The 15,118-nt window shown below is 37.0% G+C and overlaps 1 protein-coding gene across 1 annotated transcript; it reads right to left on the bottom strand.

The window, feature by feature from the left end:
* Nucleotides 1–11,161: 11,161 nt before the first annotated feature.
* LOC122106725 (60S ribosomal protein L18a-like) lies at nt 11,162–11,756 on the bottom strand. Its single transcript, XM_042678228.1, has one exon. It carries the CDS (start codon nt 11,713–11,715, stop codon nt 11,191–11,193), a length of 525 nt encoding a protein of 174 aa, XP_042534162.1. The 5' UTR covers nt 11,716–11,756; the 3' UTR covers nt 11,162–11,190.
* Between the last annotated feature and the right edge of the window lie 3,362 nt (nt 11,757–15,118).

Here is a 15,118-nt window from a genome sequence, read left to right on the forward strand (position 1 = left end):
TTTTGCCATGCAGAAGCTCTACAGTTTCATGCAATCCCACTTGTGCAATCTTTCTTTGATTTGTTGTGTTTCTGGAACTTTATTAAGAACATTTCAGCCTGTGCCAAGGAGCTCTAGAGTTTCTTCTATTCCTTCCTGTAATGTTTTCAGGGTGTCTGCTATTACTTTGAAGTCTTTGATCCATTTGGAGTTGATTCTGGTGCAGGGTGATATATAAGGATCTAGCTTTAGTTTTCAACAGGTGTTTAACCAATTTTTCCAGCACCATTTCCTGAAGAGGCTGTCTTTCTTCCATTCTTTTTTTTTGCTCCCTTATCAAAGATTAGGTGACCATAGGTCTGTGGGTTCATTTCTAGGTCTTCAGTTTTATTCCATTAGTCTCCAGGTCTATACTTGTGCCAGTACCAAGTTGTTTTGATTACTATGGCTTTGTAGTAGAGTTTGAAGTCTGGTATTGTTATTTCTCCAGCACTGTTCTTTCTGCTAAGAATGGTTTTTGCTGTTCAGGGTCTTTTATTGTTCCATATGAATTTTTGGATTGCTTCATCTATTTCATTGAAGAATGAGGTTGGGATATTGATGGGTATTGCAAAGAATTTGGTAGTACTGCTATCCAGAAGCATGGGAGATTTTTCTATTTCTTTAGTTCTACTTTAATTTCCTGTTTCATTTAAAGTTTTCTTCACAGAGGTTTCACTTCTTTAGTTAATTCCTAGGTATTTTATTTTTTGTGGGGTGATTACAAAAGGAATCACTTTCTGAATTTCAGCTGTGCTCTCCTTGTTATTGGCATACAGAAAAGCCATTGATTTTTGAGGGTTAATTTTATACCCTGCTACTTTGTCAAAGTTTCGGATCAGCTTGAGTAACTTGGGAGTGCATAGGTGATTAATTCTATCCCTTAAAGTTTGAAAGAAGTATCTCCGGACAAATGAATCATAGATAAAGGCACATAGGCTTTTATTTCTTTAAGTATATCTTCATTGCCAACAAAGAGCATATATGAAGAATTTTTTTACTGCAAAATTAGTTGTAATATACAAAAAGACCCTTACTTCATTACTTCAAAGCATAGATATTCATGTGTTTGCACTTAAAAAACAAAAACATGAAGCTGTGCAACATAGCCTATGCCTGTGATCCTAGCTACTCAGGAGGTTGATCTGAGGATTGCTATTCAAAGCCATCCTAGGTAGGAAAGTCTGTGAGACTCTTATCTCCAGTTAACCAGCAAAAAGCTGTAAGTGGAGCTGTGGCTCAAAGGGTAGAGTGTCAGCTTTGAGTGAAAAAGCTAAGCAAGAGCATGAGGCCCTGAATTACAGCTTCAATACTGGCACACACACACACACACACACACACACACACACACACACACAGAGACACCAATAAAAACAGTGTGTTTTCCTGTATATAATTCCAAGGCTCAGTTCATGAAATTGAAAATATTCACAACTTCTCTAGGACAAAAGTCAGAAATCACCAAGTGTTAGTGGATCAGTAAGTCAATTAGTGGCTCTAGTAATCCTAGATATTCAGGAGGCTGAGATTTGAGGATCACAGTTCAAAGTCAGCCTGGGCAGGAAAGTTTCTGAGACTCTTATCTCCAATCAACCATTGGAAAATCAGAAGTGGCATTGTGGCTCAAGGTGGTAGAACACTAGCCTTCAGTGAACAAGCTCATGGACACAGTCCAAGCACTGAGTTCAAGCCCTATGCCTGACCAAAAAAAAGTTAGCAGTATTTCTTCCTTCCTAAATATGGCAAAAGCTTCTGTGGACAATTTTTCTACTTAATGTCCATAATTAAGAAGAAAAACGGGCTGGGAAGGTGACTCAGTGGTAGAGTGTTTGCCTCTACCACTGAGGCCATGAGGCCCTGAGTTTGATTCCTCAGCAGCACATAAGCAGAAAAAAAAAGCTGGAAGTGGTGGTGGTGTGGGTCAATTGGTACAGTGTTAGCCTTGAGCTGAAGGGCTGAGGGACAGTACCCAGGCCCAGAGTTCAGGCCCCACAACTGACCAAAAAGAAAAAAAAAAAAAAACCTATCATAGAGTTATAGTTAAGGTGCCATTTTATAGTCCTACACCAACACTTTGCAAAATGCCTGTCTATAGCTTGTCAGATTTTCCATTAAGCATGTTCAGTTGATTTTCTTTCTCATGTTCGTGCTTGTGTTCAGTTTAGTTACTTGCTTATTGCTTCTAAGATAAAATTTGTGTTTCTATTTAATCTTGTTGGCTAATTTAGGCATTGTAAATCTCTATTGTGAAAATACTGTAGTAAAAGAGGGTGAACCTATGAGGTGAAGTGGGTATTGGTCGTCATGATTTACTGCTTTGACTCTTGGAGCCTTTACATTAATGCCTGGTGTCCATGTTTGGCTAGGGAAAGCCATATGGCCAATGAAATTTTGCAGGAGTCGCCTGAAACCAATGTGCTGAACACTGGCAAACTCTACCTTCGGGATGTGATGACCACATGCTTCCTTTCGTCAGCCAAGAAAACCAGAATAGCTAAGCTTTTTATAAGGATTGTTTTTTGGGAAAATTATGAATCCACAGTGAACTTTCCTCAGAAAGTCCTATTGCCAATACATGTGTCCTGGGTAGAGGCCTTGTCTTCATCTGTCCTCCCAAAAATTATACCTACACGTAGGGAATTCCACCTCCACTTCTCCTTAGGAAAGCATCCATTCACTTATTTCTGAGATCATTTCTCTTGGTAGCTGAATCAGCCACACTATAGTCAATTCTGCATTGTGGGAATTTTCTCTGAAAGGTCCGTCAGACATTCACTAGCTTTTGAATGCCTCCCTCTTGTTATACTTTCTTCCATTCTGGGCTATTTTAGTGAGGGTATCATTTCCTTGAAATAGTTCTTCATTTAAAAAGCCTTCAAAATATTAACCAGTCGCTGAAGGTTCTTTGAAGAAAAATATGACTGCTCGTGTAAACAATTAATGGTTGTTAAGCATGGCAGTGTATATTATGACAAACAACACATGCTACATTATGCCAGCTGGTGTAATGATGTGATAATGTCTGACTCATTAACTCTGGCACACAGTTTACGATGCCCTTCTATGACAGGATTAATTGATTCACACATACATTAAAACAAAAATAACTAAACTGAAATTCAGCTGGAAGCCTGGCTCCTCGTTTGTCATAAACCCTGCTGTTGGTGATAGCTGACAAAGACCTTAATGCTGAGCGGGCTGAGGTTCTTCATTGACTTTATGCCTTGAAAACATACCAGGATGCTCTGAAGTATGTGTGAGGAGAGAGAGAGAGAGAGAGAGAGGAGAGAGAGGATGTAGTATAGATAATATAGAATCAGATATAGATAGTAGTTGTTTAGAGATTGCTCAGCAACAAGCCAACTGTTATTAAAGGATTTACTAGACATAGAGCTTAGATACTTTTCCTATTCAATATTTAAAGGATTTCTTTCATAAAAGTAATTAAATACTTTGCAGTGAGTTTTGTAATTGTTATTTTATGGTGATAAACAGAATGTTTACAACTGTGCTAAATTTTTATGTTTAATCTCATCTATAATTTTATATGTCCACTGAATTGTGAGAATTGATAAAGTTTAATATTTGGTCCTACACATTTTTTCACCTTTTAGAAATGGAATTGAGTCCTATTAAATTGAGAGGCTCCTTATTATTTAAGAGGAAGTCACTATTCAGCATTGTAAGACATTCTTAACTAAGAACTGAATTATTTCTTTATGCTTTAATAGTGACAACATTGTGTTTGACTACTTCTACCTGGTTTTTGAATCGAGTCTGAATTTTGTAATTTTCATTACACAAGCATTTCAGGTATTCTATATGTATTATAATTGTTTTAATTTTAGTAAATGCTTTTAATAATGTTATTTTTAATGACTATGTAACTTATTTGAACATCTCAAAAATCACTGGACATTTATATTATTTTTGAGCTTTCATTTATTAGAGTAACATATACCTTAACGAATATGGATGTCATATTTTAAAAACTAGTGTGTGGAAAATAAATCACATCTAGCAACAAATAGTTCAGATGTGACACTTGAATAGAAAACAGTAGCTGCTATCAAACTACCAGATCAGGAGAAAAGCCACAAACTGGCATTGAGACTCTGAATTATAACTTTTCAACCAAAAATAAAAAAAAAACACATATATTTACTTGTTTCTCTCCAATTTGTTAGGAAAATATATAATCTATATTTGATATGCTGACATCTGAGGAAAGCTCTCCCACACTGACAATTCATACTCTAGGGGAATAACACTTGGTTAAACTTTTTATGGTAAATAAAATCAATCATCCGTGTGTGGCATGCTGACTCCCTCTGCAATGACGTCTGTTCATATGAAGAGGTGAGTGTGACTCTGTAAATGTTTTTAATAAAAAGAGTAAACACTGCAGAATGAAATTATAGGTATACTGGTTAGAAGATATGTCTTTCAGCATGAGGAGACATTGAGTAAAGAAGTATGTCCTGCTCCAGGTCCAATGCTGGGTGTACTGATTCTCTTCAGGTAGCTGAGCTTCCTGAAGTCTTAGCATTTGGCAAGTGTCCTTTGTGGACCAGAGCTTAGCATTGTGATAAGTGCATTTTCTCTATCATTTTGTTGTGTTTTCTATTTTTTTCTCTGTGCTTTCTTCATTTGTCCTGACATTTTAGAAAGAAAATTGAGATTTTTTTGTTTTTATTTTTGTTTTGTTTTTGTCTTTTCTGATACCAGAGGCTGAACTCAGGACCTCTTCCTCTCACTCAACTTTATTGCTCATGGATTGGTGCTCTAATTCTTGAGCTATGCCTCCAGCCTAGCTTTTTACTGGGTACCCAGTAACCTTACTTCTGTAGGTTGGCTTTAGACCACAATTCTCTAAGTGTCAGTCTCTTGAAAAGCTAAGATTACAGGCACGAGTCACCTGGCACCTGAGTGATTTTTAATTAACATATAGTGATTATGCAAAATAGTTTAATTATGATATTTTATACATGTATAAAAGGGAAATCGATTTGTATCAATTCCTCCATTATCCACAGTCATAACCCTTCTCCTTTTCTATTCCCTCATAGTCCCCCTTTGACTTTCATATCCTTTGTTATTTTTCATACTTGTCGTAAGTATGGCTTACTTAGTATGATGATCTCCGCTTCTGTCAATTTTTCCACTAATGACATGCATGATTCTTCTTAATGGCTCAATAATATTCCATTGTGTGTAGGTGCCACATTTTCTTTATATATTCACCTATTGATGGCTCCTAATTCCATGGCTTGGTTGTTGCTAATAGTGCTATAATGAACGTTATGCAGATATCTGTATTGTATGCTGACTGATTCCTTTAGTTATACACAGGAATATAGCTGGATCATGTGGTAGCTCTAGTTTTAGTTGTTTTTTTTTTTTGAGGAAATACCATATTCCAGCATGCCTGTACTAATCTGCAGTTCTGCCAACAGTGTATAAGGGTTTCTTCTACCCCACACATTACCACTAACATTTTTTTTTGTTCTCTTGAACTGGTGAGATGATATCTTAATGTAATTTTAAGAGGGACTTCAAATTTATTCCTCATGGATAACTTTTCATTAAAAGAATGCTGCTAATATAAAACTTAGATGGGATTATTGTATATTTATTATATACTTGAGATGTGGGCATTTGAATTTACAGCCCCTGGTCTGAGATCAAGTTTTGCTGAGAGAAAGAAGGATAAATTATGAGTGTGTCATAGCCAGAAGTGGAATAAAGTGAAGGGAGGGAAAAAATGCTAAAGGATAGATTGCATGGATTTAAGATTTCTGTGTACAAAATGGCCATTGGGACACTGAGAAATTGCTACAAAGGTTTAAGAACATAATATGTTTTGGGAAACACATCAAAGAGGAGACCTAGAGATTCTGTTCAAATTTCCATTTATACCACAATATCCTCTGGGCCACACCATTTTGTAATCTGTAGTAACTCATCCTATTCCTTCAAAGATGACTAATGACCAGAAAGAAATACCTAAATAAAAATAAATAAAATAGCATATGCAAAGCAAACGAAGCATGTATATTAAATGAGATAATTAGCATAAAGGGCTTATAACTGTGCCTACAAATAGCAAATCCTCCATAAGCATTAGACATAAATCACAAAAGTAGTCATCCAAAAGACACAGACCACTTTGTGACAGTTGCCCACATTCGCAGAGCAATTGTGAGCTATTCATATGTACATACATATGGTATATATGTTTGTATACTACGTATAAATACATACTTTTACAAAGTAAGAAAGCTGATAAAGGAGACTCATTGATACTAAGGAGATTATAAATTTAAGAAAGATTATATATGATCAAGCAGAGCTTAATGGTAAAGAGAGGCAAAAATAAGCATGTGTTGCTAGGTGAAATAGCTCTTAAAATAACAAAAAACTAGACTAAGTAACAGGAAAATAATGTCAGCGGCATATCATATCCATAAATTAGAAGAATTCACTCAGTATAGAATAAGAACAGGAAAATTATTTTGGGGTTGATCATAGAAATTAAAGTCCATCAGTAAGGATGGAAGAGATGTATAGCTTAGAATCAAGGTGTCATCTGAGCCATTCTTGCTGTGAGACTTTTGATACAATTCTTTTTTCTCATCCTACCTTCAGGTGAGTCTACTTTTTGGGTTTCTTGGCCTGTAGCAGCTTTATTCAGTGCCTGGATTCATCTATACACATGAGGCATCCCACCTGCTTTCACAGAGACTTATAAGAATTCTGTTCATATTAGATTAAAGGGATACCCTGCTCCTTGACTTTGAATTGTTTGAAATTTTCTGAGATTAAGTAACTCTGCTTGAGATATTTTTAAAACAATGATGTCTTAATTTAATTTTTTATAATATCTTAAGTTTATATTTATATGATTGTTCTTTGGATCATCTTTTATTAATCCATGCAGAATTAATGCTTTGGATTTGGGAACTTTTGTTCCCAATGATTGTTTTAAATAAAAATGTAAAAGTCATGATTTTTAAATTTATTCCTCCTTTCTTACATAAATGGTGTAGGATAAAGGTGAAAGATGAGCAATTTATAAGTAATATATACCCGGAACCTACATTCTAATTGCTTAATTCAAACAACATTCAATCTATAATTACAGACTGATTACATTAAAAAGTAACATTAAACCAAACCTGTACATTTAATGATACAGCTCATATATAAAACATCAGCCTGTTTTCTTTCTCTTTAAATATTTTTATATCACTATTTGGCTTCAATCCTTTTTAGAATTTGCAATTTGTTGTGGAACATCAAGATTAGAATATAGGATATTTGGTTATTAGCCCAGAAAATTAGCCTATGATAGGTAGTCTTTCAAAAGAGGTTACAACTTGTAAGTAGAATGGCAAATCACAGAAGATGGATAGGAGTATTATTATAGCAAATATCTGATAAAATCAGAATCATTACATTTTAACATTTCCTACTTTGATAAATTCCAATATATTTCAAAAAGGAAAAAGTCTTCTAAATCAAAGTTTAATCTGTGTGTGTGTGTGTGTGTCTGTGTGTGTGTGTGTGTGTGTGTGTGTGTGTGTGTGTGTGTGTGTGTGTGTGTGTGTGTGTGTGATCACTCACTCTGGGCCTGCTGTCCCTGAGCTTTTGTGCTCAAGGTTAGAGTTCTACCACTTGAGCCACAACTCTAGCTTTTTTTTGGGGGGGGATCCGGTAGTGGGGCCTGAATCTGGGCCTGGGCGCTGTCCCTCAGCTTTTCAGCTCAAGGCTAGCGCTCTACCACTTGAGCCACAAAGCCACTTCCGGCTTTTTTTCTTTATTTTTGCTGGGGAACCGAACCCAGGGCCTTATGCATGCAAGGCAAGCACTCTACCACTGAGCCACCTCCCCAGCCCCAGCTCTAGCTTTTTGATGATTAATTGGTGATCAGAGTCCCAGGAACTTTACTAACCTGGCTGGCTTTGAACTGTAATCATAGAATCTATATTCCTGAGTAGCTAGGATTATAGGCATGAGCCACAGATATCTGACTTAAAGCAATTTTTATTGATAGATGTTTTAATCTCCATTGCATCTGTGCTTTTCTTAGTGAAAACCTAAGTTTTCTGCATACAAAGTTATTATTTTGTATTCTTATGAATATATTCTCTGTGTATTAAAATGATTAATGAAATTTAATATTTGTATATAATAAACACAGTAGCACTAGTATTCCTAACAATACAGGTGGATATGGAAATCAAAGAATTATTGTTTTAAGATATGTTTTGTATTATGAAGTGGTGTTAACAGTGTGTTTTTTCCTTAAAGACCTTTAAATAAGTACTGTAGTTCTAGACATGTATTCATTAAACAATTCTGCAACACTGCAGGTCTACTATTTTTTGTGAGGTGTTAATCATGGTATGCACATTTAAGTATGTACTATAAATAATTGCCATGGTCCAGAAATTAAAGGGAGTTTATGTATCTCGAATAGAGTAAAAGAAGGCTCTAAGTAGTGGGACAAGGTCATATTGAACCTCTCAGGTCATTACAGAGTTTTGGAATTTATCTTTAAAATAGTGAAAGACAGATGAAACATGATTAATGAGCATTTTAAATTCACAATCACTTGGTTTTATAGTGTGGAAAGGATCTAGACATATGAAGTATATATGTAGGATGCTATCTTTGAGTAACTATGGTAACAAAAAGAAGTCATGGCCAGCAGATATGGACAATGGGAAAGTATGTCAGCACTGTTTATGGTCAAAGGTTTGGAAGGACTCAGGATAACATAGATGCAGTCTAGAGAGTGAGGAGATATGTAGTAATGGGGAGTGAGATATCAAACAGGTTTCTCAGGTTTTGGGATTTTAGAACTTGCTAATAACTACAATTCATTCATATTCCAGCTAAACTATTGAGGTGAGATATACCATGATGAAATTCTTTTGAACAATTAACATACAGCTTAAAAATACACACATACACACATGTTAGTTACAATAGGTCTTGATGGAGGTAGGGTGTAAACACTAATGGGAAGGGTGACAGCATTAGAGAGGAGGAGGAGAATGAATAAAGAGAAAATACTCTATGTATTTGTGTGAAAGTGAGACAAGGAAATCCCAATGAGACCGTTACAGAATGTGGAACAGTCGGTAGAGACAAGAATGATGGAGGAGGTGATTCTGATCAAGATGTGTTATTCCCATAAACAAGTATGCTAAAACACATCTCTACAACTAATTGATGCTAATAAAAAATTTGTCGGTCGTGGGGCTTGAACTCTTGGCTCAGGCGCTGTCCTTGAGTTTTTCAGCTCAAGGTGAATGCTCTACTGCTTGAACCACAGCACCACTTCTGTTTTTCTCTTGGTTTATTGGAAATAAGAGTCTCACAGACTTTCCTGCCCAGGCTGGCTTTGAACTGTGATCCTCAGATCTCAGCCTCCTGAGTATCTAGGATTCAGGTGTGTGGCAATGGTGCCCAGCCCAACTTTTCTTTATTCACTCTCAAGCTGAGAGGGAACAAAGGGGCTTGCTGTGGTCCCAACGACTCTAATCCCATTTATGAAGGCCTCACCTTCATTACCTAATTATTTCCCAAGGGTCCTATTATGATTACATTAAGAGTTAGTATTGTAACATATAAATGGAAAGAGGGATGCTTGACACAGTTCTTGGGAACTGAGAGTTGGCTTCTACTTTTATGTTAGCATTTTCAAGCCAATTGGAACAAAACTTACACTGCCTTGGGTGATTTTCAGACCTTGTCTATTACACAAACTTATAGTTCATACCACATACGAATGTAGCTGGCTTCTGGACCTTGCTATGAATTGCCTCAAGAGAATGATGTACTAACACACATGAAAATGTGTTATAGTTATATAATGTGAAAATCAGGTAAGTTCTTAGTCAATATTTCACTGTTTAGTAACTAAAGCTCTAAATATTGATATTTTCAAATAATGTATTTTTCATTAAAGATTGTTAAACAATTCTTTTTCTTTTTCTTTTTTTTTTACAGTCTTGGAGATTGATGTCAGGTTTTTGAGCTTGTTAAGGCAAAAGCTCTCTACCACCTAAGCCATACCCCATTCTTTTTGATACTATCAGATTGTTTTTCAGATAGGGTCTTTAGCCACGATTGGCCTTCCTGTGTCGTCTGAATAGCTGATATTACAGCTGATATTACAGTGATTCTTTATTAACAAAGTATGACATGACAAGAAATACATGGAAGAAATTCATATAAAACTATGCAATGATAAAAAATAAATTATATAATTAACTTTGTTCTGTGACTAGCAATGGCATGGGTAATTTCATTTATCAGTTAGCTTTAAAGTCAGGAAATATTAATAGAAGATTTATTAAATTATGTGTGCAATTTTTCAAAATATTTTCAATACTAAATGATAAAGTTTTAGGTCTTAGGGATCCTTGGTTTAGTCCTGGCATTGGATTTCATTCCTGGAAGTCTAGATACTCGGGAAGTAAATTTAAGAGGATTGAAGTTCAAGGCCATCAGGCAAAAAGTTAAAGAGACCCGCAGCTCAACCAATAGGCATGATGATAAACACCTGAGATTCAGCTCTCTAGGAGTCACAGGTAGAAGAATAGTGGTTTCAGACCTGCCCAGGCAAAAAGCAAAAGTCAAGGCACTATCTGAAAAATAACCTAGAGCAATAAATAAATACATAACCTAGGGCTGGCAGTGTAGTTTATGTGGTGAAGCACCTGCCTAACAAGTACAAGACCTTGAGTTCAAATCACAGTACTGTAAAGTGAATCAATCAACTAATCAATCAATCTTCACAGCTTTTGTTCTAAGACTGTGACCACCATGATCACTGTGTTGAAGCCTAGAGCAGCAGATTCTGGAGATGGCAGTGCCTGACGTATCTCCAAGAAATAATGTCTAGGAACCTGACCATGGCTCAAGTGGTAGAGAACCAGCCATGAGCTCAAGCAAGAGTTTGAGTCCCCGAGTTCAAGTCCCAACACTGACATACACACATAAAAAATAAGATGCATTCTACACATATATGGACACTACCACATTTGCTTATTTGCTTTCCTATGATACACTAAACATCTTATTTATCTTTTTGTCTTTTCTTTCTTTCTTCTTCTTTTTTTTTTTTAATGTTCTGAGAGTTTATTGGACATCGCCAGCCTAGAAGGTGTTGGGCCTCTTGGTGGTGAAGCCAGGCTTGTGCTGGCACTTCAGGACGCGGTGGGGCAGGGAGAACTTGATCTTGGAGTCGTGGAACTGCTTGACAGCAGGCTGGCGACAGTTGGTGGCCGCGATCTCCTCCACCTTCATGATCTGGATGGCGTGTGCGCGGGCACGGTGCCGGGCACCCATGTCGCAGTAGCACTGGGTGATGGCGCCCGCGGTGGTCAGGTCGTGGCATTCCCGGTACATGTTGTGCGTGCTGCTGCGGGAATCATAGTGCAGCCAGATGCCAAAGTTCTTCACGCGCAGTGGCGTCTTCTCGAATACCTGACCACAGTACACGATCTCCCCAGAGGACTTCTTCTTCTTGAGCTGTGACACGAAGTACCAGAAGCAGGACTTGGCCACCACGTGGTTGGGGGCTAAGAGGCGCATCCTGTACAGGGGTGGCGTGTGGCTCTTGGGGGTGGGCAGGCAGCGCCCCACCACCTTGTATTCCCTCAGCATGCCTGAGGCCTTCATGGTGTCCTCTCTGAGCTCGCTGCCACCCACAAAAGGCTATTTATCTTTTTCTTATGTTCCCGTTGTCTATCTGAGTCACATACTAAACACTCAGTAAATGATCATTGGATGAATGAATCCAACGGTAAAGCACTGCTAGAATGTTCTATTCTATATGGGTTTATTGGAAAAACTATACAATTTTCTATTTGTGAAAACAAATTATTAAAAATACACTTCTAGTTTGGGTGCCATGCTTGTAAACCTAGCTACTCAGAATCCTTGAAACCTAGAGGACCATAGATTAAAGCTAGTCTGGACAGAAAAGACTATCTTCAGTGAACCAGCAAAATCCTGGACTGGTGGTGTGGCCATAAGCAAATGGTACTGGTACTAGCCATAAGCAAATGAAGAAGAGGATGAAATCTTGAGTTCAAGCTCCAGTACCAGCAAGTGTAGGTATATGTATGCATGTGTATATAAACTTATATAAACATTTCTGCTTTAAGAAGTAGAAATTAAAACCAATTCTAATTCCAGATTGATCTGGAAGCACATTGGGAGTGAAAACAATGAAAATCATGTTTATATTCACTTTAGCTCCACAGGTATTTCAACTCCTTTTTTTAATGAGCTCTACAATTATACTCTAGAAAAGAACAAGCAGGAATTAGGTCTTTTCATACAAAATATATATTTTCTTCTTACCTTAAATGAAGTATACATTAAAATAGGCACAGAAAATAACAATCTCTGGAGTGTCAGCCCATCACAAAGGGTCAAGTTTAAAATGCTACATCCATTGGCTATTTGGTGAGTTTTGTTTGCTACTATCTAGGATTCATTTTTACAATAGTCATCTTTACAATGGCAGATCTAATGATCTGCTATCAAATTCATTCTCTCCTGCTGATACTTCCCACCCACTCTAGCAATAAAGGATCTAGATTCAATCAAGGACAATTCTTTGCAGTACATGTAAGGTACTAGCTTGTAATGCAGTTAACTTTTCCAAAAAGTTCTTAGCTCTGTATTATTGACAGTAACTGAAATGTGTTTGGACCTTCGGAACCCAGTGAGAGACAACTAGGAAGACAGTTAAAGGAACAGATGGTTATCTTTACAGAGAAGCAATTTCAGAGCCACATTTGGGTCATGACCATTTTGTTTTCTTTCAGAAGAAGTGACAAAGAGAAAGAACAAGAGTCAGGAAAAATAACACAAAAATTCTCTGTTGTTGTTTAATCTCTCTTTAGATTCCTAAACATTCTGAAAATTAAAATACATATGATTTTAGGTTTATCTGGTAATGATCACTGAAGTTTGGAAGTATTGCATAATAGATAATATGCCATTTATTTTTTTGTGATGGTCTTGAGGTTTTTTGTTTTTTGATTTTTTGTTGGTCATGGGGCTTGAACTCTGGGCCTGGGCACTGTCCCTCAGCTCTTCAGCTCAAAGCTAGCACTTTACCACTTGAGCCACAGTGCCATTTCTAGTTTTTCTGAGTGTTTTGTTGAAGATAAGAGTCTCACAGACTTTCATGCCTGGGCTGGCTTTGAACTGTGATCCTCAGATCTCAGCCTCCTGAGTAGCTAGGATTACAGGCATGAGCCACTGGCACCCAGCTTGAGGCTTTAACTCAGGGGCTGGGCACTGTCCCTGAGCTTCTTTTTGCTCAAGGCTAGTGCTCTACCACTTGAGTCACAGCTCCACTTGTAGCTATTTTGATAGTCAATTGGAGATCAGAGTATCACAGATTTTCCTACCCTGGTTAGATTCAAATCATGATCCTTAGACTTCAGACCTGAGTAGCTAGGATTACAGACATAAACCACCAGTGCTCAGTGAATATATAATTTTAAAGACAAATAAATAAGCTTTTGAGAAAATATTTTAGCACATAAAGGCAATCTCCTCCTTATTAAGGTAAATTTTTCTAAAACAGGAAAAAGAACAACTGAACTAGTCGGATAAATCTATATTTTGAGATTACTTGGGGGAAATTTAATGAGAATCTAGAAATGATTCATTCAGTCTCTGTCTTTGTTGTATGTTCATAACCAACCATCTCTTTAAACCAATGTAATTAAAGTAATACACTGATAATACATGGAATGGTATGACAATTTGACTTGAGCTGTAGATTACTGTGAGAAATTTTAGAGTTGCAAATATCATATTTCTCTGAAAATATCACCTTAAATTGCATTATTAAGAAAATGCATCTGAACCCTATTTGGTGAATAAGTCATTTTCACAAAATATATTTGTATTGTTATTGAAAAGGTGCTGTACACACAGGGGTTACAGTTACATAAGTCAGGTAATGAGTACATTTCTTTTTGAACAATGTCACCCCTTTCCTTGTTCTCTTCCATTTTCCCCTGCTGTCTCCACCCACAATTTGTATAGCTCCACATAGTTTCCAGTGAGTATCACTGCGGCATTTGTTCATCCTTTGTCACACCCTTCCCATGCCCCCTGTTACTCTCCCAAAGGTGATTTGGGGAAAGGAAGGGGCATAACAAAATGGTGAGACAAAGGACAAAGGGTGAACCAATGCAACAGCAATACTCACAAGACAGTTTGTTGGCAATGAACTTAACAACTTGGGGGGAGGGGAGTTGGTGGGTTGGGGGTGGAGGAGGGAAAGTGGGAGAAAAGGAGAGAGAGGGTAATAATGTTGGACAAGAAATGTATTCATTACCTTAAGTATGTAACTGTAACCCCTGTACCTCGCTTATACAATAAAGTCAAATTAAATAAAAAAAAAAATCCTAGCTTCTGAATCTCTTTGTTTTCTTCACTGTTACCAGGGCTTGAAGTTAAAGCCTTGTCCTCATTCAGATTGCTTCCTCACAGCTAGCACTCTAACCACTTGAACTTTTTTAAAAAATATATTTTATTGTAAAGATACTGTACAGAAGGGTTTTTTTTTTATTGTAAAGAGACTGTACAGAAGGGTTCTATGAGAAGGTAATGAGAACATTTCCTATCAAGCATTGTTACCCCTCCTTTGTTTCCCTCCCCACCTCCCCAATTCTTACCCCACCCCCCACCAAGTTGTAAAGTTAGTTTTCAACATAGTGTCTTGTACATCTCATTATTACAGTGGGTTAACTTTGTTTCAGCATTTTGTTATTTTCCTTCCCCTCCCCAAATTAGAAAAGTGTATATAAGATGCAGGGCACTGGAATCAAATACAGTGAAAACAGGGGTTATACCAAGGGGGAAGAACATACAAAAGAAAATTTAAAAATCACAAAGTACATTAAAAACAACAGTGACAACGATAAAACCACTTGTGTCCCTATCTTGGGGTTCATTTCATTTAGCATCATCTTATATGGTTATATGTACAAAGCTTTTGACCTTTTCTGCTTGTCTAGTAAGATTATCCTAGACGTATACTAGTTATTGC

This window comes from Dipodomys spectabilis, unplaced genomic scaffold (assembly GCF_019054845.1).
Source record: "Dipodomys spectabilis isolate Male_0828 unplaced genomic scaffold, ASM1905484v1 ptg000043l, whole genome shotgun sequence".
NCBI classification, from domain to species: Eukaryota; Metazoa; Chordata; class Mammalia; order Rodentia; family Heteromyidae; genus Dipodomys; species Dipodomys spectabilis.